General features: G+C 50.1%; 1 protein-coding gene across 1 annotated transcript in view; it reads left to right on the forward strand.

Annotated features, from left to right (window-relative positions):
* The window catches only part of DTX3L (deltex E3 ubiquitin ligase 3L), a 45,071-nt gene that overhangs the window by 16,652 nt on the left and 1,978 nt on the right, over positions 1-26,441 (forward strand). The window contains exons 2-4 of the mRNA XM_075318717.1: positions 14,367-14,647; positions 22,010-23,425; positions 24,021-24,238. Coding sequence (XP_075174832.1) covers positions 14,367-14,647; positions 22,010-23,425; positions 24,021-24,238 — 1,915 coding nt within the window. The remainder of the gene's footprint in view (positions 1-14,366; positions 14,648-22,009; positions 23,426-24,020; positions 24,239-26,441) is intronic.

A 26,441-nucleotide genomic window follows, 5' to 3' on the forward strand; every position in this document is an offset into this window, starting at 1 on the left:
CCAGGCATAGACCAGACATAGACCAGGCATAGACCAGGCATAGACCAGGCATAGACCAGGCATAGACCAGACATAGACCAGGCATAGACCAGACATAGACCAGGCATAGACCAGGCATAGACCAGGCATAGGCCAGACATAGACCAGGCATAGACCAGGCATAGACCAGACATAGACCAGACATAGACCAGGCATAGGCCAGGCATAGACCAGACATAGACCAGACATAGACCAGGCATAGGCCAGACATAGACCAGACATAGACCAGACAGAGGAGTAAAGTGGGCCATTTCCAAGAATCGGTCCACTACCACCCAGAAGGCAGAAGACCTAGAGGCAGCTGCGTAATAAAGTCCATCACAGTGTAGTGCCAAGGAGCTGCCGGGAACGGGAAGTGGAAGGAGAGGTCTGTTATTGGTAGTCTCATTCTGCGCCCAAGACTGACAGACCGAGACAAATTCCACGATATTCTTCCACGTGTTCGCCCACAAATAATGTCGCAAGATAAGAAGGAAAATCTTTTTCTGTGCAGTGTGACCAGCCACCTCAGAGTAGTGATCACTCAGCAGAACCTTTTCCGTCAGATTTTGAGATGAAGGTCTTCCCTGGAGGAATCTGACACCGCTTCACAGGAGCCTCAGTAATCGTCTTACAGGGGACGATAACATGTTGAGGTTATTCCTCTTTATCAGTGGGAAGAATGGACCTTGAGAGCTCATCCACTTTGACATTCTTGTGTGCCGGCCAGATATGAAGAGCAAAGTCAAAGCGGGCAAAGAGCAGTGACCATCTGGCCTGGCAGGCATTCAGCCTTTGTGCTGGCTGTAGATAAGCCAGGTTTATATGGTCGATGTATAGAACTATGCAATGACTGCACCCTCCAGGAGATAATGCCACTGCTCCAACGCCAACTATATAGTCAGCAACCCTGTCTCCTATTGAATAGCTGTGCTCGGAAGCAGAGAAGGCATTCGACAAGAATCCACAGGTTACCAGAAGACTTTTGCGTGAGCACTGCCCCAGCCCCTGAAGATAGCGCATCCACCTCCAAAAATACTTGCTTGTTGACCTCGGGTCTATGTATGGCAGGAGCGGAAAAGGACTCTTTCAGGGAAAGAAACGCGTCTTCAGCCTCCGGAGTCCAGATCTTCAGATGGGCGCTTTTACGAATCCTCTGAGAAATCCAGGCGGTCCATCATGAGGAATCAGAGATTGTTACGGTGAACTCGTAACCAGAGATCACTACTGCCTGGCCGAATTGGTATGGGCCAAGCACATGCGTAAAGAATTCACACCAGACACAGGCGGATGTGAAATCTCTTCTTAATCACAGTAAAGATGGCACCGAACAGAGCGAGTACAAGCATGTGCCCTCTGATATAGGCTAGGGGCGTACACGAGTTCGGATACGCATATTTAGTGGGACAGTTCATGGGCTAGCCAATGGGGAGATCCGTGTTGCTGTTGATGGGCGGGTCTGACTTCAGTGGATGGATCCATGGTGATGGTGATGGGAGGGACGTCATCTGGTGGATCCATGCTGATGGTAGGGTCTGTGATGTCATCGGGGGCCATCTTGGGTTCCTCTGAAGACTGGCTTATGTATAGAGAATCAATGTCATTGAACACACTTCTCACAGTGCTCTATGTCCAGAGGTTAATTAAGTATTTCATCTTATGGCTCTCCTCAACAAGGTGAACTGCTGGTAATAGTTTGCAAATCCCAAGAGCCATTGGATAGCCTTAGCACAAGCAGGATGAGGCAGATTGAGAATAGCAGACACCTCAGGATCCATCTTCAGTCCCGTATCAGAGATGATATACCCAAGGAAGTAAAGAGAGGTCTGCTCAAAAACGCATTTCGCAAACTTGGCATGCAAGCGACTCACTCTGGAGTCTCTGTAAGACCTGGCGACCATTTCTCCTATGGGCAAGCAGATCTGGAGAGAAATCCAAGATGTCATCCAGATATACAGTGACAAGCAAAACGATAACAATGCTTTGAACTTTCAACTTTTAGGTTCCATATCTCTCCATCCTCTACAGCTTTGAGTGTGAGGCGACCTTCATTTTATAGACAATCCTCTTCTCTATCTCATACATAAATGTGACTTGCAGCTATTTAATGTATGACTAGTTATGCAGATTCTTCTCATGTCACTGCATTGTTACCATTTTGCTTTTTAAAATCTACATTTTATTTTTAATTATTTTGTAAATCCACCTTTTGGCTTTCATTACTGCCTAAATCCTTCTGGTCATGCTCTCGATCAGATTCATGCATGTCCCCACCGAAATCTGCTCCCAGGTCTCTTCTCCGTGTTCCCAGTGTAGGTGTATACTGGTCAGGTCTCTTCTCCACATTCCCAGTGTTGGTGTATACTGGTCAGGTCTCTTCTCCATGTTCCCAGTGTTGGTATATACTGGTCAGGTCTCTTCTCCATGTTCCCAGTGTTGGTGTATACTGGTCAGGTCTCTTCTCCATGTTCCCAGTGTTGGTGTATACTGGTCAGGTCTCTTCTCCATGTTCCCAGTGTTGGTTTATACTGGTCAGGTCTCTTCTCCACGTTCCCAGTGTTGGTGTACACTGGTCAGGTTTCTTCTCCATGTTCCCAGTGTTGGTGCATAATGGTCAGGTCTCTTCTCCATGTTCCCAGTGTTGGTGTACACTGGTCAGGTCTCTTCTCCACGTTCCCAGTGTTGGTGTACACTGGTCAGGTCTCTTCTCCACGTTCCCAGTGTTGGTGTATACTGGTCAGGTCTCTTCTCCACGTTCCCAGTGTTGGTGTATACTGGTCAGGTCTCTTCTCCACGTTCCCAGTGTTGGTGTATACTGGTCAGGTCTCTTCTCCACGTTCCCAGTGTTGGTGTATACTGGTCAGGTCTCTTGTCCACGTTCCCAGTGTTGGTGTATACTGGTCAGGTCTCTTCTCCACGTTCCCAGTGTTGGTGTATACTGGTCAGGTCTCTTCTCCTTGTTCCCAGTGTTGGTGTATACTGGTCAGGTCTCTTCTCCACGTTCCCAGTGTTGGTGTATACTGGTCAGGTCTCTTCTCCATGTTCCCAGTCTTGGTGTATACTGGTCAGGTCTCTTCTCCATGTTCCCAGTGTTGGTGTATACTGGTCAGGTCTCTTCTCCACGTTCCCAGTGTTGGTGTATACTGGTCAGGTCTCTTCTCCATGTTCCCAGTGTTGGTGTATACTGGTCAGGTCTCTTCTCCATGTTCCCAGTGTTGGGGCGTACTGGTCGGCTCACTTAGGGATGTATACAGCTTTTTCTTCACCCCTACCTACACGTTTTTGATTGCTTTGAGGTGCGGAGACAATCCAGCTCCTCTACTTCATTGTCATTCATCAATCTCGCCGTATGCTTCGGGTCTGGTCCTGCTGGACACTTTGTCGTCCTTTCATACCCACAGTACTCGAGTGTATGAAGTAACTCGTCTTATAGGATCCTCACATACGGCTCAGCATTGAGACAAGCCATTGATCGTGGTCAAGTATCCAACGCTTTTGTCTGTGAACCCCCTGTATCATCAGGCTTCCTCCACTGCACTGGATAGTCCTTCAATTTCTCAGTCCGTTAGCATCTTTTTCCATTTGCCCCTATCAGAGCCATCTATTGACTTTTCTCTCATCGCTCCAGATCTCCCGTTTCCAATCTTCCACTTTCCTTACATTTTTGTAATCTGGAGCCGACTCTTCTTATGATGATATTGAGGTTGAGGCTTCTTCACCTTTTTTTCGGGCCACCATTCCAGATTTGTGTAATGTGCGTCGCACCGTTCTTGCATGGAGGTCTGTGATCTATTATGGCGCAGACGAGCCGCCTCCACTGCTGGGTTTGTCACTCAAGAACTGATAGACCTTGTGATGAGACGACATCTTGACTGATATTTTGCCTGGACGTCTCCTCTTGGCTTCTGAATGGATGGACGGACTTAATTTCTTACTCTTCCACCTGTCATGGCCTCACATGATACAGTTTGGCAATTGTCTTGGCCGAGAGATCGCTATCGATGAGCTGAATGATGCTGTGTCTCTTTTCTTGGGAAATCTTCTTCAATGCTGCTCCTTGATTCCAACCAGTGACCTTTCACTTGAGAGTCAACCTAATAACACACGGAGCTATTAGGGAATGTGAGAACAGGTTGTAATTTGTAGTATACAAAAAGAAAAAAAATGTTCAAACATCAGGAGCAAAACAGTAACAATGCAATGACAAGAATCAGCATAACTAATCATCTGCTAAATAGCTGCAAGTCACATTTATGTATGAGAAGCCAAGATGATTGTCTATAAAATGGAGGTCTTCTCATGCTCAAAGCTGTAGTGGATGGTGAGATATTGGGAGATACGGAGCCTGAAAGTCCAAAGTTCAAAACAATGTTACCCTTTTGCTTGTCACTGTATCACTGGGCTAGTGTAATGAGGTCTCAGAAGATGTAATTCCCAAATTCCTGGAAGACAGCTGGCGCATTACTGAGCTCAATTGGCATGGTACAATACTTGAAATGCCCGTCTCAGGTGTTAAAACCGAACTTACATTCGATTTCCCAACGTATGTGGATCAGTTTGTACGTTCCCCGCTGATCCAGCCTAGTGAAGTTCCTGGGTCCTCTGAGGCGATCGGGCAACTCCAGAATGAGGGGCAAATGATACTTGTTCTCCATCGTGATCTGGTTAATGCCTCTATAATCTATACAAGGCCAAAGAGATCCATCCTTCTTTTTAATGAAGAACAATCCAGCTTCTGCCATGACTGAATAAATCAAGAGGATGAAGCCCCTTGCGAGATTCTCCTCGATGTATTTGGTCATGGCCTGCATCCGCTTCTGAGATAGAGGATAGGTACGACGTCTTGACAGAGGATCCCGGAAGCAGGTCAATAGGACAATTGTACGGCCTATTTGGGGGCAAAGTCTCAGCCTCCTTTTTATTAAAGTCGTCCACATATGACCAATAATCAGGTGGCCGACAAAGCAGGCTAGATATTGTCACTGGCGGTCAAACTGGATGTATAGGGATAAGACACATTTCATGACAGAACTGTCCCAACGAAACCCCTCACCGGATCACCATTGTAAGACGGGCTCATGGATATGTAGCAACAGCAGTAGGGGATTGGACAGTCCAGGTAATACGGAAAAGGCGATCCTCTCAGTAACAAGCATTTCTATCTGCTATTCTACCTGCTCGGTAATGAAGAGAAGAGCTTCAGATAGAGCTCTTCCATCAACAGACGAAACCATCAGTGGAAGCCGTCGTACGGGAATCTCATAGCGATCCACCACTGTCTGTTGCATAACCTTTCCAGCCGATTGGGAATCCAGGTAGGCCGTCTCTGAGAACTGGGTTTCTCCACATGTGGCGGACACTGACATAGTCAATGGGGTTACTCTCATTTAGGATTGCCGCTCCAACAGACCCTAGACTCAACACTTTCCCAACTTTTCTGGACAGGTGCTGATAAGGGGTTCTGGACTACCGCATTAGTAACACAATCCCCCGGTACGACAGTGTTGCTGTCGTTGCTCTGCCAGCTCAATGTCGCCAACCTATATAGGCTCAGGAGTGCTGACTGACGCAGATGACTGGGGAATCAGCGGTTTCTGGAAGTACAGTGCCAGCTGCATCGATCGTTTCTTATGCGTCACTTTCCTGGTAGGTTCTTGAAACTTAAGATCTGTCCAGATTGCCAGTGAACCAAGGTCATCTAAGGAGACAGGAATGTCTAATGACAACCAGTTCATCTTTTATCCTCCCAGAAGGCTGCTACCACGCCTCGTTGATCCAACCAAGTTCCAAAGACAGGGTGTGGAAACTTATGGCGTATTGGCCTACAGTTAATTACCCTGATGCAGCCTCAGTAGGGAAGACACTGCGAGAAGACTCGGCCCAGCTCGTCGAAGACCTTTCGGAACACCCCCAAGGAAGGGTTTTGCAGGTCCTGGGTTAAAGGACCCCCTCTCTCCCACAGGGGGTTGAGCCATGCGAGGATCTCTTTCCCCCCAAGTGAGACATGAATGCCACTTTGGCCCGGTTTGAGGTGAACTGGTGGGACAGCGGTTCAGTTTGAAGTGCACTGAGCACTGGTTAATGAACACGCTGCATGATTTAGGTTCTCTGTCAAAAAGTGGAGGTGGAAACAGACTTGGACCTGAACCAGATATGTAGGTCACCGGCTGGGTAGAGACTGCCAGAGTAATGCCATTGACGCAGGTGAAGAAGAAGATTCAGATGGTAGTTCATGGTCCGCAGGTAGGACAGGATCTGGTTCTGCTGATCACGTTGACTGGTCATCTCCTGAAATAACTTTGTTTAGAGGAGGGATCCTGGAGTCAGCAGGGTCCATGGCCTGACCAAACTGTCATACTGGTTGGTGTTGACCCACTACACCATGAGACTGGGTTTACCTCGGAGGGTTGTGACAAAGAGACTACCTCATCCTCACTAGAGCCTCTGATGGTGAGGTTAGGCTTCTGCTGGATGGTAGCCGTCAGGCACCACTCCAGAGCAGTCCTCGGTACTGCAGAAGCTAACCCCAGGGGTCCGGGATAGACACAGAGGCTCAGGGTAACAGGCAGGACTTGATAAGTGTCACATGTAGGGTGGACACTGATACTAGTACGGATAGGACGGCTGCTTCAGACTGCACAGCAGGATCAGAAGAGGTGGGGTCAGGAGCAGAAATAGGTACAGCCAATCGGGCAGGAGCACATTAGAGGAACAGACAGGTTCTGGTGCAGAGTGAATGGATTCTGGCAGGATCCAGGTATGGATATATACGGCATATATGAACTAGTAGGTGCAAGACAAATTAGGAACAATGTTGCTCAGGCATTTCCCTAAGGGGGTGGATGCCTTAACTACCTCCTGCCTCTCAGCCATAGGCTGGGGGCATTTCCAGATTAAGTGCCCTGCCCATTTTAAGAGGCGGGGAGCACGCATGCCCTAAGTGTGCTTCCAGGAGACCTGCAGGGCAGGCGCAGCACATGGGAGCCGGAAGAACAGGTAGAGGACAGCGGGGAGGGCTGCGCTGCACAGGGGTGAGTATGTCGGCGTCCCTGCCGGGTGGAGGAATAGGAACAGCACAGGGACGCCAGCGTTACACCCACTACCAACAATGATGAGCAGCCCCATGTATTCTCATGGAGGTTGTTTCTCCATTCTCTGATGTGTACAGTATATGGTGCAGTTTCGGGGGTTGTTTCTTCTCTCCTCGGCTGTGTACAATATAAGGTGCAGTCTCGGAGGTTGTTTCTTCTCTCTCAGCTGTGTACAGTATAAGGTGCAGTCTCGGAGGTTGTCTCTTCTCTCCTCAGCTGTGTACAGTATATGGTGCAGTCTCGGAGGTTGTTTCTCCTCTCCTCGGCTGTGTACAGTATAAGGTGCAGTCTCGGAGGTTGTTTCTCCTCTTCTCGGCTGTGTACAGTATAAGGTGCAGTCTCGGAGGTTGTTTCTTCTCTCCTCAGCTGTGTACAGTATAAGGTGCAGTCTCGGAGGTTGTTTCTTCTCTCCTCAGCTGTGTACAGTATATGGTGCAGTCTCGTAGGTTGTTTCTTCTCTCCTCAGCTGTGTACAGTATAAGGTGCAGTCTCGGAGGTTGTTTCTCTTCTCTCTCAACTGTGTACAGTATAAGGTGCAGTCTCGGAGGTTGTCTCTTCTCTCTCAGCTGTGTACAGTATAAGGTGCAGTCTCGGAGGTTGTTTCTTCTCACCTCAGCTGTGTACAGTATAAGGTGCAGTCTCGGAGGTTGTTTCTTCTCTCCTCAGCTGTGTACAGTATAAGGTGCAGTCTCGGAGGTTGTTTCTTCTCTCCTCAGCTGTGTACAGTATAAGGTGCAGTCTCGGAGGTTGTTTCTCCTCTCCTCGGCTGTGTACAGTATAAGGTGCAGTCTCGGAGGTTGTTTCTTCTCTCCTCGGCTGTGTACAATATAAGGTGCAGTCTCAGAGGTTGTTTCTTCTCTCCTCGGCTGTGTACAGTATAAGGTGCAGTCTCGGAGGTTGTTTCTTCTCTCCTCAGCTGTCTACAGTATAAGGTGCAGTCTCGGAGGTTGTTTCTCCTCTTCTCGGCTGTGTACAGTATAAGGTGTAGTCTCGTAGGTTGTTTCTTCTCTCCTCAGCTGTGTACAGTATAAGGTGCAGTCTCGGAGGTTGTTGCTTCTCGCCTCAGCTGTGTACAGTATAAGGTGCAGTCTCGGAGGTTGTTTCTTCTCTCCTCGGCTGTGTACAGTATAAGGTGCAGTCTCGGAGGTTGTTTCTTCTCTCCTCAGCTGTGTACAGTATAAGGTGCAGTCTCAGAGGTTGTTTCTTCTCTCCTCAGCTGTGTACAGTATAAGGTGCAGTCTCGGAGGTTGTTTCTTCTCCTCGGCTGTGTATAGTATCAGGTGCAGTCTCGGGGGTTGTTTCTCCTCTCCTCGGCTGTGTACAGTATAAGGTGCAGTCTCGGAGGTTGTTTCTCCTCTCCTCGGTTGTGTACGGTATATGGTGCAGTCTCGGAGGTTGTCTCTTCTCTCTCAGCTGTGTACAGTATATGGTGCAGTCTCGGAGGTTGTTTCTTCTCTCCTCAGCTGTGTACAGTATAAGGTGCAGTCTCGGAGGTTGTTTCTTCTCTCCTCAGCTGTGTACGGTATCAGGTGCAGTCTCGGAGGTTGTTTCTCCTCTCCTCGGCTGTGTACAGTATAAGGTGCAGTCTCGGAGGTTGTTTCTCCTCTCCTCGGCTGTGTACAGTATAAGGTGCAGTCTCGGAGGTTGTTTCTTCTCCCCTCAGCTGTGTACAGTATAAGGTGCAGTCTCAGAGGTTGTTTCTTCTCTCCTCAGCTGTGTACAGTATAAGGTGCAGTCTCGGAGGTTGTTTCTTCTCTCCTCAGCTGTGTACGGTATCAGGTGCAGTCTCGGAGGTTGTTTCTCCTCTCCTCGGCTGTGTACAGTATAAGGTGCAGTCTCGGAGGTTGTTTCTTCTCTCCTCAGCTGTGTACAGTAAAAGGTGCAGTCTCGGAGGTTGTCTCTTCTCTCTCAGCTGTGTACAGTATAAGGTGCAGTCTCGGAGGTTGTTTCTCCTCTCCTCGGATGTGTACAGTATAAGGTGCAGTCTCGGAGGTTGTTTCTTCTCTCCTCAGCTGTGTACAGTATAAGGTGCAGTCTCGGAGGTTGTTTCTTCTCTCCTCGGCTGTGTACAGTATATGGTGCAGTCTCGGAGGTTGTTTCTTCTCTCCTCGGCTGTGTACAGTATAAGGTGTAGTCTCGGAGGTTGTTTCTTCTCTCCTCGGCTGTGTACAATATAAGGTGCAGTCTCGGAGGTTGTCTCTTCTCTCTCAGCTGTGTACAGTATAAGGTGCAGTCTCGGAGGTTTTCTTCTCTCTCAGCTGTGTACAGTATAAGGTGCAGTCTCGGAGGTTGTTTCTTCTCTCCTCAGCTGTGTACAGTATAAGGTGCAGTCTCGGAGGTTGTTTCTCCTCTCCTCGGCTCTGTACAGTATAAGGTGCAGTCTCGGAGGTTGTTTCTTCTCTCTCAGCTGTGTACAGTAAAAGGTGCAGTCTCGGAGGTTGTTTCTTCTCTCCTCAGTTGTGTACAGTATAAGGTGCAGTCTCGGAGGTTGTTTCTTCTCTCCTCGGCTGTGTACAGTATAAGGTGCAGTCTCGGAGGTTGTTTCTTCTCTCTCAGCTGTGTACAATATAAGGTGCAGTTTCGGGGGTTGTTTCTCCTCTCCTCGGCTGTGTACAGTATAAGGTGCAGTCTCTGAGGTTGTTTCTTCTCTCCTCGGCTGTGTACAATATAAGGTGCAGTTTCGGGGGTTGTTTCTCCTCTCCTCAGCTGTGTACAGTATAAGGTGCAGTCTCAGAGGTTGTTTCTTCTCTCTCAGCTGTGTACAGTATAAGGTGTAGTCTCGGAGGTTGTTTCTCCTCTCCTCAGCTGTGTACAGTATAAGGTGCAGTCTCGGAGGTTGTTTCTTCTCTCCTCAGCTGTGTACAGTATAAGGTGCAGTCTCGGAGGTTGTTTCTTCTCTCCTCAGCTGTGTACAGTATAAGGTGCAGTCTCGGAGGTTGTTTCTCCTCTTCTCGGCTGTGTACAGTATAAGGTGCAGTCTCGGAGGTTGTTTCTCCTCTCCTCGGCTGTGTATAGTATAAGGTGCAGTCTCGGAGGTTGTTTCTTCTCTTCTCGGCTGTGTACAGTATAAGGTGCAGTCTCGGAGGTTGTTTCTTCCAGGGCTGTGGAGTCGGTAAGCCAAACCTTCGACTCCGACTCCGACTCCGACTCCTCAAATTCTCTTGCACCGACTCCGACTCCGGCTCCGACTCCGACTCCGGCTCCGACTCCGACTCCTACATATATTGCTTATAGTTAGGTGAAAAATTTATTGTAGTACATGAATATGTGTATGTGAACATTAGACATTTAATAATTTTTATGATACAATAATCAAGATATTTGGATAGAACATAAAATATATTTATTGGATACAACTTTAGAACACAATAATAAATTGTAAATATGTAATACACTATGTAATATACAGTAGATTACATATATATCTTGTGTGTGTATATACACTGTGTATATATATATAATATTACATATTTACAATTTATTAGTTTTTTGTGTTCTAAAGTTGTATCCAATAAATATTTTATGTTCTATCCAAATATCTTGATTATTGTATCATAAAAACAATTAAATGTCTGATGTTCACATTATACTACAATAAATTTTTCACTTAAATATAAGCATTATACTAAATGTTATTATTTAGTAAAATATTCAGCACATTCTGCATTGCACTCCTGTCCCCAATTTATTATATATTTTAGGAGTCGGAGTCGGTTCATTTTATACCGACTCCAACTCCGACTCCGACTCCACCAAAATGAGCTCCGACTCCGACTCCGACTCCACGACTCCGACTCCGACTCCACAGCCCTGGTTTCTCCTCTTCTCGGCTGTGTACAGTATAAGGTGCAGTCTCGGAGGTTGTTTCTCCTCTCCTCGGCTGTGTATAGTATAAGGTGCAGTCTCGGAGGTTGTTTCTCCTCTTCTCGGCTGTGTACAGTATAAGGTGCAGTCTCGGAGGTTGTTTCTTCTCTTCTCGGCTGTGTACAGTATAAGGTGCAGTCTCGGAGGTTGTTTCTCCTCTCCTCGGCTGTGTATAGTATAAGGTGCAGTCTCGGAGGTTGTTTCTTCTCTCCTCGGCTGTGTACAGTATAAGGTGCAGTCTCGGAGGTTGTTTCTCCTCTCCTCGGCTGTGTATAGTATAAGGTGCAGTCTCGGAGGTTGTTTCTTCTCTCCTCGGCTGTGTACAATATAAGGTGCAGTTTCGGAGGTTGTTTCTCTTCTCCTCGGCTGTGTACAGTATAAGGTGCAGTCTCGGAGGTTGTCTCTTCTCTCTCAGCTGTGTACAGTATAAGGTGCAGTCTCGGAGGTTGTTTCTTCTCTCTCAGATGTGTACAGTATAAGGTGCAGTCTCGGAGGTTGTTTCTCCTCTCTCAGATGTGTACAGTATAAGGTGCAGTCTCGGAGGTTGTTTCTTCTCTCTCAGATGTGTACGGTATAAGGTGCAGTCTCGGAGGTTGTTTCTTCTCTCCTCGGCTGTGTACAGTATAAGGTGCAGTCTCGGAGGTTGTCTCTTCTCTCTCAGCTGTGTACAGTATATGGTGCAGTCTCGGAGGTTGTCTCTTCTCTCTCGGCTGTGTACAGTATAAGGTGCAGTCTCGGAGGTTGTCTCTTCTCTCTCGGCTGTGTACAGTATATGGTGCAGTCTCGGAGGTTGTCTCTTCTCTCCTCAGCTGTGTACAGTATAAGGTGCAGTCTCGGAGGTTGTTTCTTCTCTCTCAGCTGTGTACAGTATAAGGTGCAGTCTCGGAGGTTGTTTCTTCTCTCCTCAGCTGTGTACGGTATAAGGTGCAGTCTCGGAGGTTGTTTCTTCTCTCCTCGGCTGTGTACAGTATAAGGTGCAGTCTCGGAGGTTGTTTCTTCTCTCCTCAGCTGTGTACAGTATAAGGTGCAGTCTCGGAGGTTGTTTCTTCTCTCCTCAGCTGTGTACAGTATAAGGTGCAGTCTCGGAGGTTGTTTCTTCTCTCCTCAGCTGTGTACAGTATAAGGTGCAGTCTCGGAGGTTGTCTCTTCTCTCCTCAGCTGTGTACAGTATAAGGTGTAGTCTCGGAGGTTGTTTCTCTTCTCTCTCAGCTGTGTACAGTATAAGGTGCAGTCTCGGAGGTTGTTTCTTCTCTCCTCAGCTGTGTACAGTATAAGGTGCAGTTTCGGAGGTTGTTTCTCCTCTCCTCGGCTGTGTACAGTATAAGGTGCAGTCTCAGAGGTTGTTTCTCCTCTCCTCAGCTGTGTACAGTATAAGGTGCAGTCTCGGAGGTTGTCTCTTCTCTCTCAGCTGTGTACAGTATAAGGTGTAGTCTCGGAGGTTGTCTCTTCTCTCTCAGCTGTGTACAGTATAAGGTGTAGTCTCGGAGGTTGTTTCTTCTCTCCTCGGCTGTGTACAGTATAAGGTGCAGTCTCGGAGGTTGTTTCTTCTCTCCTCAGCTGTGTACAGTATAAGGTGTAGTCTCGGAGGTTGTCTCTTCTCTCTCAGCTGTGTACAGTATAAGGTGCAGTCTCGGAGGTTGTTTCTTCTCTCCTCGGCTGTGTACAGTATAAGGTGCAGTCTCGGAGGTTGTTTCTTCTCTCTCGGCTGTGTACAGTATAAGGTGCAGTCTCGGAGGTTGTCTCTTCTCTCTCAGCTGTGTACAGTATAAGGTGTAGTCTCGGAGGTTGTCTCTTCTCTCTCAGCTGTGTACAGTATAAGGTGCAGTCTCGGAGATTGTTTCTTCTCTCCTCGGCTGTGTACAGTATAAGGTGCAGTCTCGGAGGTTGTTTCGCTTCTCCTCGGCTGTGTACAGGATAAGGTGCAGTCTCGGAGGTTGTTTCTTCTCTCCTTAGATGTGTACAATATAAGATGCAGGTATAAGATGCAGTCTCGGAGGTTGTCTCTTCTCTCTCAGCTGTGTACAGTATAAGGTGTAGTCTCGGAGGTTGTTTCTTCTCTCCTTAGATGTGTACAATATAAGGTGCAGGTATAAGATGCAGTCTCGGAGGTTGTTTCTTCTCTCTCAGCTGTGTACAGTATAAGGTGTAGTCTCGGAGGTTGTCTCTTCTCTCTCAGCTGTGTACAGTATAAGGTGTAGTCTCGGAGGTTGTTTCTTCTCTCCTTAGATGTGTACAATATAAGGTGCAGGTATAAGGTGCAGTCTCGGAGGTTGTCTCTTCTCTCTCAGCTGTGTACAGTATATGGTGCAGTCTCGGAGGTTGTCTCTTCTCTCTCAGCTGTGTACAGTATAAGGTGCAGTCTCGGAGGTTGTTTCTTCTCTCCTTAGATGTGTACAGTATAAGGTGCAGTCTCGGAGGTTGTTTCTTCTCTCTCAGCTGTGTACAGTATAAGGTGCAGTCTCGGAGGTTGTTTCTTCTCTCTCAGCTGTGTACAGTATAAGGTGCAGTCTCGGAGGTTGTCTCTTCTCTCTCAGCTGTGTACAGTATATGATGCAGTCTCGGAGGTTGTCTCTTCTCTCCTCAGCTGTGTACAGTATAAGGTGCAGTCTCGGCGGTTGTCTCTTCTCTCTCAGCTGTGTACAGTATATGATGCAGTCTCAGAGGTTGTCTCTTCTCTCCTTAGATGTGTACAGTATAAGGTGCAGTCTCGGAGGTTGTTTCGCTTCTCCTCAGCTGTGTACAGTATAAGGTGCAGTCTCGGAGGTTGTTTCTTCTCTCTCAGCTGTGTACAGTATAAGGTGCAGTCTCGGAGGTTGTCTCTTCTCTTTCAGCTGTGTACAGTATAAGGTGCAGTCTCGGAGGTTGTTTCTTCTCTCCTCGGTTGTGTACAGTATAAGGTGCAGTCTCGGAGGTTGTTTCTTCTCTCCTTAGATGTGTACAATATAAGGTGCAGTCTCGGAGGTTGTTTCTTCTCTCTCAGCTGTGTACAGTATAAGGTGCAGTCTCGGAGGTTGTTTCTTCTCTTTCAGCTGTGTACAGTATAAGGTGCAGTCTCGGAGGTTGTTTCTTCTCTCCTCGGTTGTGTACAGTATAAGGTGCAGTCTCGGAGGTTGTTTCTTCTCTCCTTAGATGTGTACAATATAAGGTGCAGTCTCGGAGGTTGTTTCTTCTCTCCTTAGATGTGTACAGTATAAGGTGCAGTCTCGGAGGTTGTTTCTTCTCTCCTCGGTTGTGTACAGTATAAGGTGCAGTCTCGGAGGTTGTTTCTTCTCTCCTTAGATGTGTACAATATAAGGTGCAGTCTCGGAGGTTGTTTCTTCTCTCTCAGCTGTGTACAATATAAGGTGCAGGTATAAGATGCAGTCTCGGAGGTTGTTTCTTCTCTCTTTGCAGCTCAGCTCAGAGTTCTCCAGAAGAAGGACCACGTGGTAGATTCTGTGCCTGTTCAGGTGATGATCGGAGAGGGCGACGTCCATCAGAGCCACCGATCCTCCCGGACACACGAGAGTGCAGATTTCTGTACAGAAGACGGGATTGGATATAATTACAGAGGAGCCGTCCATCCTCATCCTCCAGAGAGTGAAGATCGGTCCCACAAATCTCCAGCGGACCCGGGGATGGATGACCGCAGCCGAGCGGCCGGTGTAGAGCGTCAGGACGCAGCTTCTCCAGAGGTGGGAACGTTCTGGCCACCCTGACATCATATCGTGGCTTTCCTTCATACTCGCCAGTATTATTCATCAAAAAATTAGGAATTGTCATCTTATCGTTAAAGGGGCGACCGATTCCTCCTGTCACTGCAGCAGTATTACTACCGAGGGAGGCCAATGGACTGGTCGGCTCCTCCATCAGTGGCCATTTATCAGCCAAAGTTCTGCTCAGTTTCAAGGGAACCTGTCACAAGACTTATCCCTTATGAGCTGCGGCCACCAGCAGTGAGCTCTTATATAAAGCACTCCAGAATACTGTATATAAGAGCCCAGGCCGCTCTGTAGGACATAAAAACATCTTTATAATAGTCACCTAGGAGGCAGTCCGGTCCAATGTGCGTCGCTGCTCTCGGACCAGCACCTCCTCCATCTTGTGGGATATCCGTCCTCTTGCCCAGCCCTATGTGCATGATGCGTTCTGCCAGTCGCCATCTTCTGCTGTTCTTTGTGCCGCTCCAGTCGTCTTCTGCTGCTTTCTGTGCCACTCTGGCCATCTTCTGCTGTTCTTTGTGCCGCTCCAGTCGTCTTCTGCTGCTTTCTGCTCCCGTCGTCTTCTCCTGCTGCCTCCTTTGGTCGTTTTCTGCTGTTCTCTGCTCCGGTCATCTTCTGCTGCACTCTGCTCTGCTCTGGTCGTCTTCTGCTGCACTCTGCTCCGCTCCGGTTGTCTTCTGCTGTTCTCTGCTCCGCTCCGGGCATCTTCTGCTGTTTTCTGCTCCGCTCCGGGCATCTTCTGCTGTTCTCTGCTCCGCTCCGGTAGTCTTCTGCTGTTCTCTGCTCCAGTCGTCTTCTGCTGCTCTCTGCTCCAGTCATCTTCTGCTGCTCTCTGCTCCAGTCATCTTCTGCTGCTCTCCGCTCCAGTCATCTTCTGCTGCACTCTGCTCCACTCCGGTAGTCTGCTGCTGCTCTTTGCTCCGCACTCCGGTTGTGCTGTTCTCTGCTCTGCTCCGGGCATCTTCTGCTGTTTTCTGCTCCGCTCTGGTAGTCTTCTGCTGTTCTCTGCTCCAGTCGTCTTCTGCTGCTCTCTGCTCCAGTCGTCTTCTGCTGCTCTCTGCTCCAGTCGTCTTGTGCTGCTCTCTGCTCCAGTCGACTTGTGCTGCTCTTTGCTCTGCTCCAGTCGTATTCTGCTGCTTTCTGCTCTGCTCCGGTCGTCTTCTGCTGCTCTCTGCTCTGCTCCGGTCGTCTTCTGCTGCTCTCTGCTCTGCTCTGGTCGTCTTCTGCTGCTCTCTGCTCTGGTCGTCTTCTGCTGCTCTCTGCTCTGCTCCGGTCGTCTTCTGCTGTTCTCTGCTCTGCACTCCGGTAGTCTTCTGCTGTTCTCTGCTCCGCTCCGGTTGTCTTCTGCTGTTCTCTGCTCCGCTCCAGTCGTCTTCTGCTGCTCTCTGCTCCAGTCCTCTTCTGCTGCACCCTGCTTCGTTCCGGCCATCTTCTGCTGCTCTCTGCTCTGTTCCTGTCGCCTTCTGCTTTTCTCTGCACCGCTTCGGTCGTCTTCTGCTGCTCTCTGCTCCAGTTGTCTTCTGCTGGTGGTGATCTACTGGATCTTCGTTGTGTTTGGTGGGTCGACGGATATCTCTTCTCAATGTAAACTATGAGAGGCAGAACAAGGCTCTCATAGACTTGCATGGAGAGCTTGAGATTGTTAGTTACAGTGACAAGATTGTGGAGTGGGACTGGTGCGGCGCGGGGAAAAGCAGAAGATGGCAGCTGATGAGTATTTCACCAAGGCATGGTACAGACATTAGTGATACTGCTCTGATGGTGAAATAAAGAAAACACCAAAGGTTCTGTTACCCCCTAGTGATTTTCGGCCTCGGCCCATGATCTGATCAGAGATGGACCTGATAGGTTCACTTTAAAACCCAACAGTGGATACATGAGAATGGTCGATAGGCCTCATGTATAAGACTGTGGCTGTGTAATCTCAGACCAGTATGTGCAACTCTGGAACAAGAGAAATACAGTTTGGTGGGTCCCTGGTGGCTTCTCCTCGCTGGCGACTTCTCCTCGCTGGCGGCTTCTCCTTGCTGGCGGCTTCTCCTCGCCCTGGCGGCTTCTCCTCGCCGGCTTCTCCTCGCTGGCGACTTCTCCTCGCTGGCGGCTTCTCCTTGCTGGCGGATTCTCCTCGCCCTGGCGGCTTCTCCTTGCCGGCTTCTCCTCGCTGGCGGCTTCTCCTCGCCCTGGCGGCTTCTCCTCGCCCTGGTGGCTTCTCCTCGCCCTGTCGGCTCCTCCTCGCCCTGTCGGCTCCTCCTCGCCCTGTCGGCTCCTCCTCGCCCTGTCGGCTCCTCCTCGCCCTGTCGGCTCCTCCTCGCCCTGTCGGCTCCTCCTCGCCCTGTCGGCTCCTCCTCGCCCTGTCGGCTCCTCCTCGCCCTGTCGGCTCCTCCTCGCCCTGTCTGCTCCTCCTCGCCCTGTCTGCTCCTCCTCGCCCTGTCGGCTCCTCCTCGCCCTGTCGGCTCCTCCTCGCCCTGTCGGCTTCTCCTCGCCCTGTCGGCTTCTCCTCGCCCTGTCGGCTTCTCCTCGCCCTGGTGGCTTCTCCTCGCCCTGGTGGCTTCTCCTCGCCTTGGTGGCTTCTCCTCGCCTTGGTGGCTTCTCCTCGTCTTGGTGGCTTTTCCTTGTTGGCGGCTTCTCCTCGCCCTGGCGGCTTCTCCTCGCCCTGTCTGCTTCTCCTCGCGCTGGCGGCTTCTCCTCGCGCTGGCGGCTTCTCCTCGCGCTGGCGGCTTCTCCTCGCCCTGGTGGCTTCTCCTCGCCCTGGTGGCTTCTCCTCGCCTTGGTGGCTTCTCCTCGCCTTGGTGGCTTCTCCTCGTCTTGGTGGCTTTTCCTTGTTGGCGGCTACTCCTCGCCCTGGTGGCTTCTCCTCGCCCTGGCGGCTTCTCCTCGCCCTGGTGGCTTCTCCTCGTTGGCGGCTTCTCCTTGCCCTGGTGGCTTCTCCTCGCCCTGGTGGCTTCTCCTCGCCCTGTTGGCTTCTCCTCGCCCTGGTGGCTTCTCCTCGCCCTGGTGGCTTCTCCTCGCCCTGTTGGCTTCTCCTCGCCCTGGTGGCTTCTCCTCGCCCTGGTGGCTTCTCCTCGCCCTGGTGGCTTCTCCTCGCCCTCGTGGCTTCTCCTCGCCCTGTTGGCTTCTCCTCGCCCTGGCAGCTTCTCTTCGCCCGCTGCTCTGGAGTGGCTGCTGACTGCTTGCACTTGGAACATGCTGCCAATGGATAGTCGGAGTTAAAATCCGCGCTGCTATTGAATGAAGCTTGAAGACAAATCCTAGAAAGGGATTTAATTCCACACGTTTAATTTGACCGTGGAAACTCCTTCTCCGGGACACTTGTATTTATATAATTCACAAAGCGAGGCATGTATACAGTGGGGTGCAGCATACGAGCCATGGGGCATCGGCTGATCCCGAGCTGGAGCCTCATACATTAACAAATGGAAAAACAGTTACAATGAAATCAGAAAATTAAAAATAAAACCCCAAAACTTATTTTATTAAACAACAATAAATAAACGAAAAAAAAATAATAAAATAAATTGAATTAGTAATGAACAGATCGATGATGATGGTGCATAGCATCGAGGGGAACGGCAGGAAAAGAGGAAAGACCCTCAACACTTTATTCATCATTTGTTATAGAATCTTTTCCACACGATAGTAAAGGTTTTCCGATCTCACAATGGAGTCTGCTCTTCTGGAAACCTCCGAGTCACATTTCTGTGGATTTTGACCCTTCTCTCACGTTTTTCTTCTTTTTCCTTCTGTTCTCCTCCGTGGTATTTACGATCATGGATCTTCACATTGTGCACTGGGTTCAGTTTTTTACTGATACAATACAGTGGATCCTTGGATTACGAGCATAATTCGTTCCAGTAATCTGCTAATCTGCTTGTCATCCAAATCACTCCTACATGAAGGAAAATTTTCCCATAAGAAATAATTGAAACAGACGATTTGTTCCACCAGCGAAATATATTACTGTATTCATATAAAGTGATTACAAAAACACTATGGAGCCAGAGAGCGCTGTGTATACCGCCCCCCACACGTATCACAGAGGTGCAGGAAGGTGATCTGTTACCTAAAGCTGGTTTAGTAGCAGCGTATCAAGTCTGGAGCGAACGCGCAAAGTCCGGAAGTGAGGAAAAGACCGCGATTCATGGGTTATGCACATGCGCTGGAAGCGGTGAGTATTACTAGTACTGTATGTGCGCAGGGAGGGAGGTACAGTGCGCTACAGGGGCGCGGGGGGCTACAGGGGCGCGGGGGGCTACAGGGGCGCGGAGGGCTACAGGGGCGCGGAGGGCTGCAGGGGCGCGGAGGGCTGCAAGGGCGCGGAGGGCTACAGGGGCGCGGAGGGCTACAGGAGCGCGGAGGGCTACAGTGGTGCGGGGGGCTACAGGAGCGCGGAGGGCTACAGGGGCGCGGAGGGCTACAGGGGCGCGGAGGGCTACAGGGGCGCGGAGGGCTACAGGGGCGCGGGGGGCTACAGGGGCGCGGGGGGCTACAGGGGCGCGGAGGGCTACAGGGGCGCGGGGGGCTACAGGGGCGCGGGGGGCTACAGGGGCGCGGGGGGCTACAGGGGCGCGGAGGGCTACAGGGGCGCGGAGGGCTACAGGGGCGCGGAAGGCTACAGGGGCGCGGAGGGCTACAGGGGCGCGGAGGGCTACAGGGGCGCGGAAGGCTACAGGGGCGCGGAGGGCTCATGTGATGATCGGATTGCGAAAACTTGTTTATCAAGTTACAATGTTTTAAAAAATGTTACCTGGTCTTGCAAAATGCTCTCAAGCCAAATTACTCTTAATCCAAGGTTCCTCTGTATATATGCATTCTTTTTTCATTTATTTATTGCTGTTTAACATATTAAGGTTTGTGGGGTTTTTATTTTTTTTTTAATTGATGATAATATTCTGATAACATAAACCTATAACATGCTTCTTACATTTGCAGTCCAGCTCGGCAATCAGCTGAGACACAAAGACTAGTTACCTTGTGCCTTTTTTTTGAATGGTGTGTGTGTATGTATATGTATGTATATATGTATATGTGTATGTGTAATATATATATATATATATATATATATATATATATATATATATATATATATCTCTTTCCCTGTCTGTCTGCCTCTGTCTGTTTCTGTCTGTCTTTGTCTGTCTTTTTGACTGTCTCTTTCTGTGTTTCTCCATCCGTCTCTCCACTGACATTACCTCTCACATAAGCTTCTTATACTAACAATTTATTTTGTTCCTATAGCAACCAATTACAGCTCCTATTAATAACCTAATAGCTAGCAGCTCCATTGACTTTAATGGAGGCAGGTTTTTTGGAGTTTAACTGTAAAGCGCGGGGTTAAATTAACGCGTCAAAACATAGTGTATGACGTTCCCTGAGTTACATGGCGTGTCTGTGCAAAATTTCGTGATTGTAAAGGTGATGTTGCGGATTGCTTTAGCAGACATAAACACACACATACACTCAGCTTTATATATTAGATATATATATTCCTTGCTTTGTAAAGTATGTAGATGTCATTGTCCTGAAGGAGGAGTTACCACTTCAAAACATGTCGAATGACTATCCATTGTTAGTATTTTCTAAGTTTCGGGGGCCGCAGCAGCCGTATTCACACTCTTCATGTGGTTGTGTCCCCCACAATCGCTCCAGGTGAGCAATACCTTTGCTTTGTGAGCGAAATCCACTCCTTCTATGCCTCTGGAACTCCAAATTAATAAGATTTGTTTTACAAGCGTTCGGGAAGTCAATACAGCACACACATAGTATGGTGTACTCAGAGAATTCTGCTTTATTAATGGATGTAACCACTTGATATAGGGTCACAGGCAAAGGCCTTGTCCATCTGAACCATGCACCAATAGAATCAATAGAGGCAGAAATGTGAGACTTCCCGCCCTTCAGTGTTAGCTGAGCTCTACGACATCATTAGTTATAAGAGAAGATGGAAACTATAAGAACAAAGTGGGATCTTTTCTCTCACCTCTACCATATTGGTTGCACAGTTAAGACCCTCTTGTGCTATTTTCTGTCCCGTGTAGGAGGAGACCTCTCCTCTCCGGTCAGCAGAGACCCCCTGTCCATCTCCTCTTCCGTGCGGCTCGCATCCTGGCTGCTATTGTCTGTCCCGTGTAGGAGGAGACCTGTCCTCTCCGGTCAGCAGAGACCCCCTGTCCATCTCCTCTTCCGTGCGGCTCGCATTTTGGCTGCTATTGTCTGTCCCGTGTAGGAGGAGACCTGTCTTCTCCGGTCAGCAGAGACCCCCCTGTCCATCTCCTTTTCCGTGCGGCTCGCATCCTGGCTGCTATTGTCTGTCCCGTGTAGGAGGAGACCTCTCCTCTCCGGTCAGCAGAGACCCCCCCTGTCCATCTCCTCTTCCGTGCGGCTCGCATCCTGGCTGCTATTGTCTGTCCCGTGTAGGAGGAGACCTGTCCTCTCCGGTCAGCAGAGACCCCCTGTCCATCTCCTCTTCCGTGCGGCTCGCATCCTGGCTGCTATTGTCTGTCCCGTGTAGGAGGAGACCTCTCCTCTCCGGTCAGCAGAGACCCCCTGTCCATCTCCTCTTCCGTGCGGCTCGCATTTTGGCTGCTATTGTCTGTCCCGTGTAGGAGGAGACCTGTCTTCTCCGGTCAGCAGAGACCCCCCTGTCCATCTCCTTTTCCGTGCGGCTCGCATCCTGGCTGCTATTGTCTGTCCCGTGTAGGAGGAGACCTCTCCTCTCCGGTCAGCAGAGACCCCCCCTGTCCATCTCCTCTTCCGTGCGGCTCGCATCCTGGCTGCTATTGTCTGTCCCGTGTAGGAGGAGACCTGTCCTTTCCGGTCAGCAGAGACCATCTGTCCATCTCCTCTTCCGTGCGGCTCGCATCCTGGCTGCTATTGTCTGTCCCGTGTAGGAGGAGACCTGTCCTTTCCGGTCAGCAGAGACCATCTGTCCATCTCCTCTTCCGTGCGGCTCGCATCCTGGCTGCTATTGTCTGTCCCGTGTAGGAGGAGACCTGTCCTTTCCGGTCAGAAGAGACCCCCTGTCCATCTCCTCTTCCGTGCGGCTCGCATCCTGGCTGCTATTGAGCTATGTATTTCTCTGTAACGCCGCAGTGTTCCAGGGTTACACATGCCCGGCTGAGATCATACAGCCACGGTCTGATACGTTCCGCTCCGGAATCTGTTGTCATGTTCCCTTTAATTGCGGGCCATTTTGCTACACAGGATGATAAGGAGGTGATGTTTTCGGTGTTTTTTCTTCTGGCTTTTACTGTAATGACCCCACATACACCGCTCCTTCGCGCAGCGTCTCCTCTCCAGCTTCACCTTCATCTCACCTTCTTTTCTATCACTTTCCAGATCTTTCCTGAAGTAATTGCTACACTGCGATCAGACTTGATCCATTCAGAGATCTTACAGCAAATCCCACACAAGTTTCCATCCCTGACAATGACAGAGTCTGAAGCCGGCGTCAGAGTCAAAGGAAGTTACAGTGAAATAGAAAAGATTCATAGATTCATAAAGACTTATCTCGAGAGCGGTGAAAGGAGCCCTGTCCATGATGAGGAGCACGGAGGAGGCGACTGGCTGAACCTTCAAACACCTTTATATGAATTTATTACTGAGATCTACAAAGAGGAGGTGACCAAGATGGAGAAGCGTTGTAAGGTGGAGGTGACCGAGGGGAAGAAATCTAAAGACATCACTTATATAAAGCTGAAACCTCTGGCACCGGACGCCTCAGTGGAACGAGCAAAGCAAATCCTTATGGATAAGATCCAAGCTGTGACCAAGGACTGGAGCCAGAAGGAAGTGCCAATATCCGCCATGAAAGCTCCACTAGAAGACACCAAACACTACATGAAGGAACATCACAAGACCTTGGTCCTAGTGGATGGAGATCGTCTAATTCTACGTGGACCTGAGCGGGAATTGTCCCTGGCGGTGGAGGCCTTACAGAAGGTAGAGGGACGATCTCTGCGCCATCGCAGAGTTATAACCATCTCATCCAAGGACACAAGCTGCGAGGTGATATTAGACGACAGGCACATGGACATCTTGAAGATATTAAAGGCTAAAGAGATTAAGGAGCTTCAGCAGAAGTACAGAGTAATGATGGAAGAAGAAAGTAAAGATGGGAGTGTGAGAGTCACATTCAGAGCCATGAACAGTGCTCCTGATCTCCGCGCTCACGCCTGTCACAGCTTCACCAGCCTCCTGCAGAGCACCATCACCAACCTGCAGAGAAAAGCCATCAACGGGAACCTGGAGAATGAAGAACAACTCGCACAGTTCAGAAGAGAGCTGCAGAAATCTGGGGTAGACATTATTCTGAAGCAAGACCAAGGCTCCATCACCCTCATCACTTCTCCAGTCCTCCTGGACTTTGCTGAAGAGAAGTTCCAGGAGTTCTCCAAGCTCCAAGATGTCCGGGGAGCTGCTGCCTCCAGCCATGATAATGAGCAGGCAAAGAACACCACTAACCCCCCAGCTACAAAGACGAGAGCGGAGGAGGAGAAGTGTCCTATCTGCCTGGACCAGATGAGAAACAAGAAGGTTCTGCCCAAATGCAAACATGAATTCTGCGCTGACTGTCTCCAGCGATGTCTAGACATGAAGCCGGTCTGCCCCGTGTGTTCTGTCCCATACGGAATTGTCATAGGAAACCAGCCCGATGGGACTATGACCGATACAACCATACAACAAAGCCTGCCGGGATATCCTGGATGTGGAACCATACAAATTCAGTATAACATCCCAGGGGGTGTTCAGCAGGTGAGTACAGGGGACATGTAGGTGAGGGAGTGGAGGGCATTATATTCATAGAGAGGATGCCATCAGCGTCTGGTCATGATTGGCCCCTGCACTGCTGGACATCCGGGCCCCTGGTCTGCTCTCACACAGTGTCACTCCTGACCAGGCGCAGCCCCCCGTGCTCAGGTTGTGCGGTGCTCTTCCAGGTAAAGATCCTAATATTACGAGGATCCCATCAAATACACCAGTCATGTCCTGGCACTGGGACGTCATTGTGATGAGAAAACCCCTTGACTTCTATAGGCCTCGTTCAGAGGTGGATTATCTGCAGTTCAGATTTAGTGGTAATAGAAATGAAGGAGGATTTAGATGGTGAAAACCTCCAGATCCACAGCTCGCCCCCCCATTTCATGTATTTCTTGCCCTGGGGACAGTGGCAGGTACGGAGGTTTACTGGGGCAGTTCACCTGTCACTGTAATGTGGGTGTCCAAAGGTGAGGCCAGAAGCCTCCCGTGGAGCAGAAACCCCGAACCTCCTGTGCGTATCAGTCGCATTAGCTGCCATCACGTCACCAATCCGGTAACTCCACATTGTTTTATCCTTTCTCCTTTTCAGAAGAACCATCCTGACCCCGGGAGGCGATTCCATGGCACTAATCGCACGGCGTATTTACCGAATAACCAGGAGGGCCGGGAGGTTCTGCATCTGCTCAGGAAAGCCTTCAAACAGAAACTGATCTTCACTGTTGGGGAGTCTCGCACCACCGGCGCTAAAGACACTGTGACCTGGAACGATATTCACCATAAAACCAGCCAGCATGGGGGTCCAGCCGGGTAAGAGGGTGATGGGAGCCAGCCAGTACGGGGGCCCAGCCGGGTAAGAGGGTGATGGGAGCCAGCCAGTACGGGGGTCCAGCCCAGGGCTGTGGAGTCGGAGTCGGAGTCGTGGAGTCGGAGTCGGAGCTCATTTTGGTGGAGTCGGAGTCGGAGTCGGTATAAAATGCACCGACTCCGACTCCTAAAATATATAATAAATTGGGGACAGGAGTGCAATGCAGAATGTGCTGAATATTTTACTAAATAATAACATTTAGTATAATGCTTATATTTAAGTGAAAAATTTATTGTAGTACAATGTGAACATCAGACATTTAATTGTTTTTATGATACAATAATCAAGATATTTGGATAGAACATAAAATATTTATTGGAATACAACTTTAGAACACAAAAAACTAATAAATTGTAAATATGTAATATATATATATATATATATACACACAGTGTATATACACACACAAGATATATATGTAATCTACTGTATATTACATAGTGTATTACATATTTACAATTTATTACAGTTTTTTGTGTTCTAAAGTTGTATTCCAATAAATATATTTTATGTTCTATCCAAATATCTTGATTATTGTATCATAAAAATTATTAAATGTCTGATGTTCACATACACATATTCATGTACTACAATAAATTTTTCACCTAACTATAAGCAATATATGTAGGAGTCGGAGTCGGAGCCGGAGCCGGAGTCGGAGCCGGAGTCGGAGCCGGAGTCGGAGTCGGTGCAAGAGAATTTGAGGAGTCGGAGTCGGAGTCGAAGGTTTGGCTTACCGACTCCACAGCCCTGGTCCAGCCGGATAAGAGGGTGATGGGAGCCAGCCAGTACGGGGGTCCAGCCGGGTAAGAGGGTGATGGGAGCCAGCCAGTACAGGCGCCCAGCCGGGTAAGAGGGTGATGGGAGCCAGCCAGTACAGGGGCCCAGCCGAGTAAGAGGGTGATGGGAGCCAGCCAGTACGGGGGCCCAGCCGGGTAAGAGGGTGATGGGAGCCAGCCAGTACAGGCGCCCAACCGGGTAAGAGGGTGATGGGAGCCAGCCAGTACGGGGGTCTAGCCGGGTAAGAGGGTGATGGGAGCCAGCCAGTACGGGGGTCCAGCCGGGTAAGAGGGTGATGGGAGCCAGCCAGTACAGGGGCCCAGCTGGGTAAGAGGGTGATGGGAGCCAGCCAGTACAGGCGCCCAACCGGGTAAGAGGGTGATGGGAGCCAGCCAGTACGGGGGCCCAGCCGGGTAAGAGGGTGATGGGAGCCAGCCAGTACAGGCGCCCAACCGGGTAAGAGGGTGATGGGAGCCAGCCAGTACGGGGGTCTAGCCGGGTAAGAGGGTGATGGGAGCCAGCCAGTACGGGGGTCCAGCCGGGTAAGAGGGTGATGGGAGCCAGCCAGTACAGGGGCCCAGCCAGGTAAGATGGTTATGGGAGCCAGCCAGTACAGGGGCCCAGCTGGGTAAGAGGGTGATGGGAGCCAGCCAGTACAGGCGCCCAACCGGGTAAGAGGGTGATGGGAGCCAGCCAGTACGGGGGCCCAGCCGGATAAGAGGGAGATGGGAGCCAGCCAGTACGGGGGCCCAGCCGGATAAGAGGGTGATGGGAGCCAGCCAGTACGGGGGGCCCAGCCGGGTAAGAGGGTGATGGGAGCCAGCCAGTACAGGGGCCCAGCTGGGTAAGAGGGTGATGGGAGCCAGCCAGTACGGGGCTTCAACTGGGTAAGAGGGTGATGGGAGCCAACCATGTAAGAGGGGGATGGGAACCAGCCAGTACGGGGGCCCAGCCAGGTAAGGGTGATGGGAGCCAGCCGGGTAAGAGGGTGATGGGAGCCAGCCAGTACAGGGGCCCAGCCGGGTAAGAGGGTGATGGGAGCCAGCCAGCACGAGGGCCCAGCCAGGTAAGAAGGTGATGGGAGCCAGCCAGGTAAGAGGGTGATGGGAGCCAGCCAGGTAAGAGGGTGATGGGAGCCAGCCAATACGGGGGTCCAGCCGGGTAAGAGGGTGATGGGAGCCAGCCAGTACGGGGGTCCAGCCGGGTAAGAGGGTGATGGGAGCCAGCCAGTACGGGGGTTCAGCCGGGTAAGAGGGTGATGGGAGCCAGCCAGTACAGGGGTCCAGCCAGGTAAGAGGGTGATGGGAGCCAGCCAGTACAGGGGCCCAGCCGGGTAAGAGGGTGATGGGATCCAGCCAGCACGAG

The sequence above is a fragment of the Anomaloglossus baeobatrachus genome, chromosome 7 (assembly GCF_048569485.1).
Source record: "Anomaloglossus baeobatrachus isolate aAnoBae1 chromosome 7, aAnoBae1.hap1, whole genome shotgun sequence".
Lineage (NCBI taxonomy): Eukaryota > Metazoa > Chordata > Amphibia > Anura > Aromobatidae > Anomaloglossus > Anomaloglossus baeobatrachus.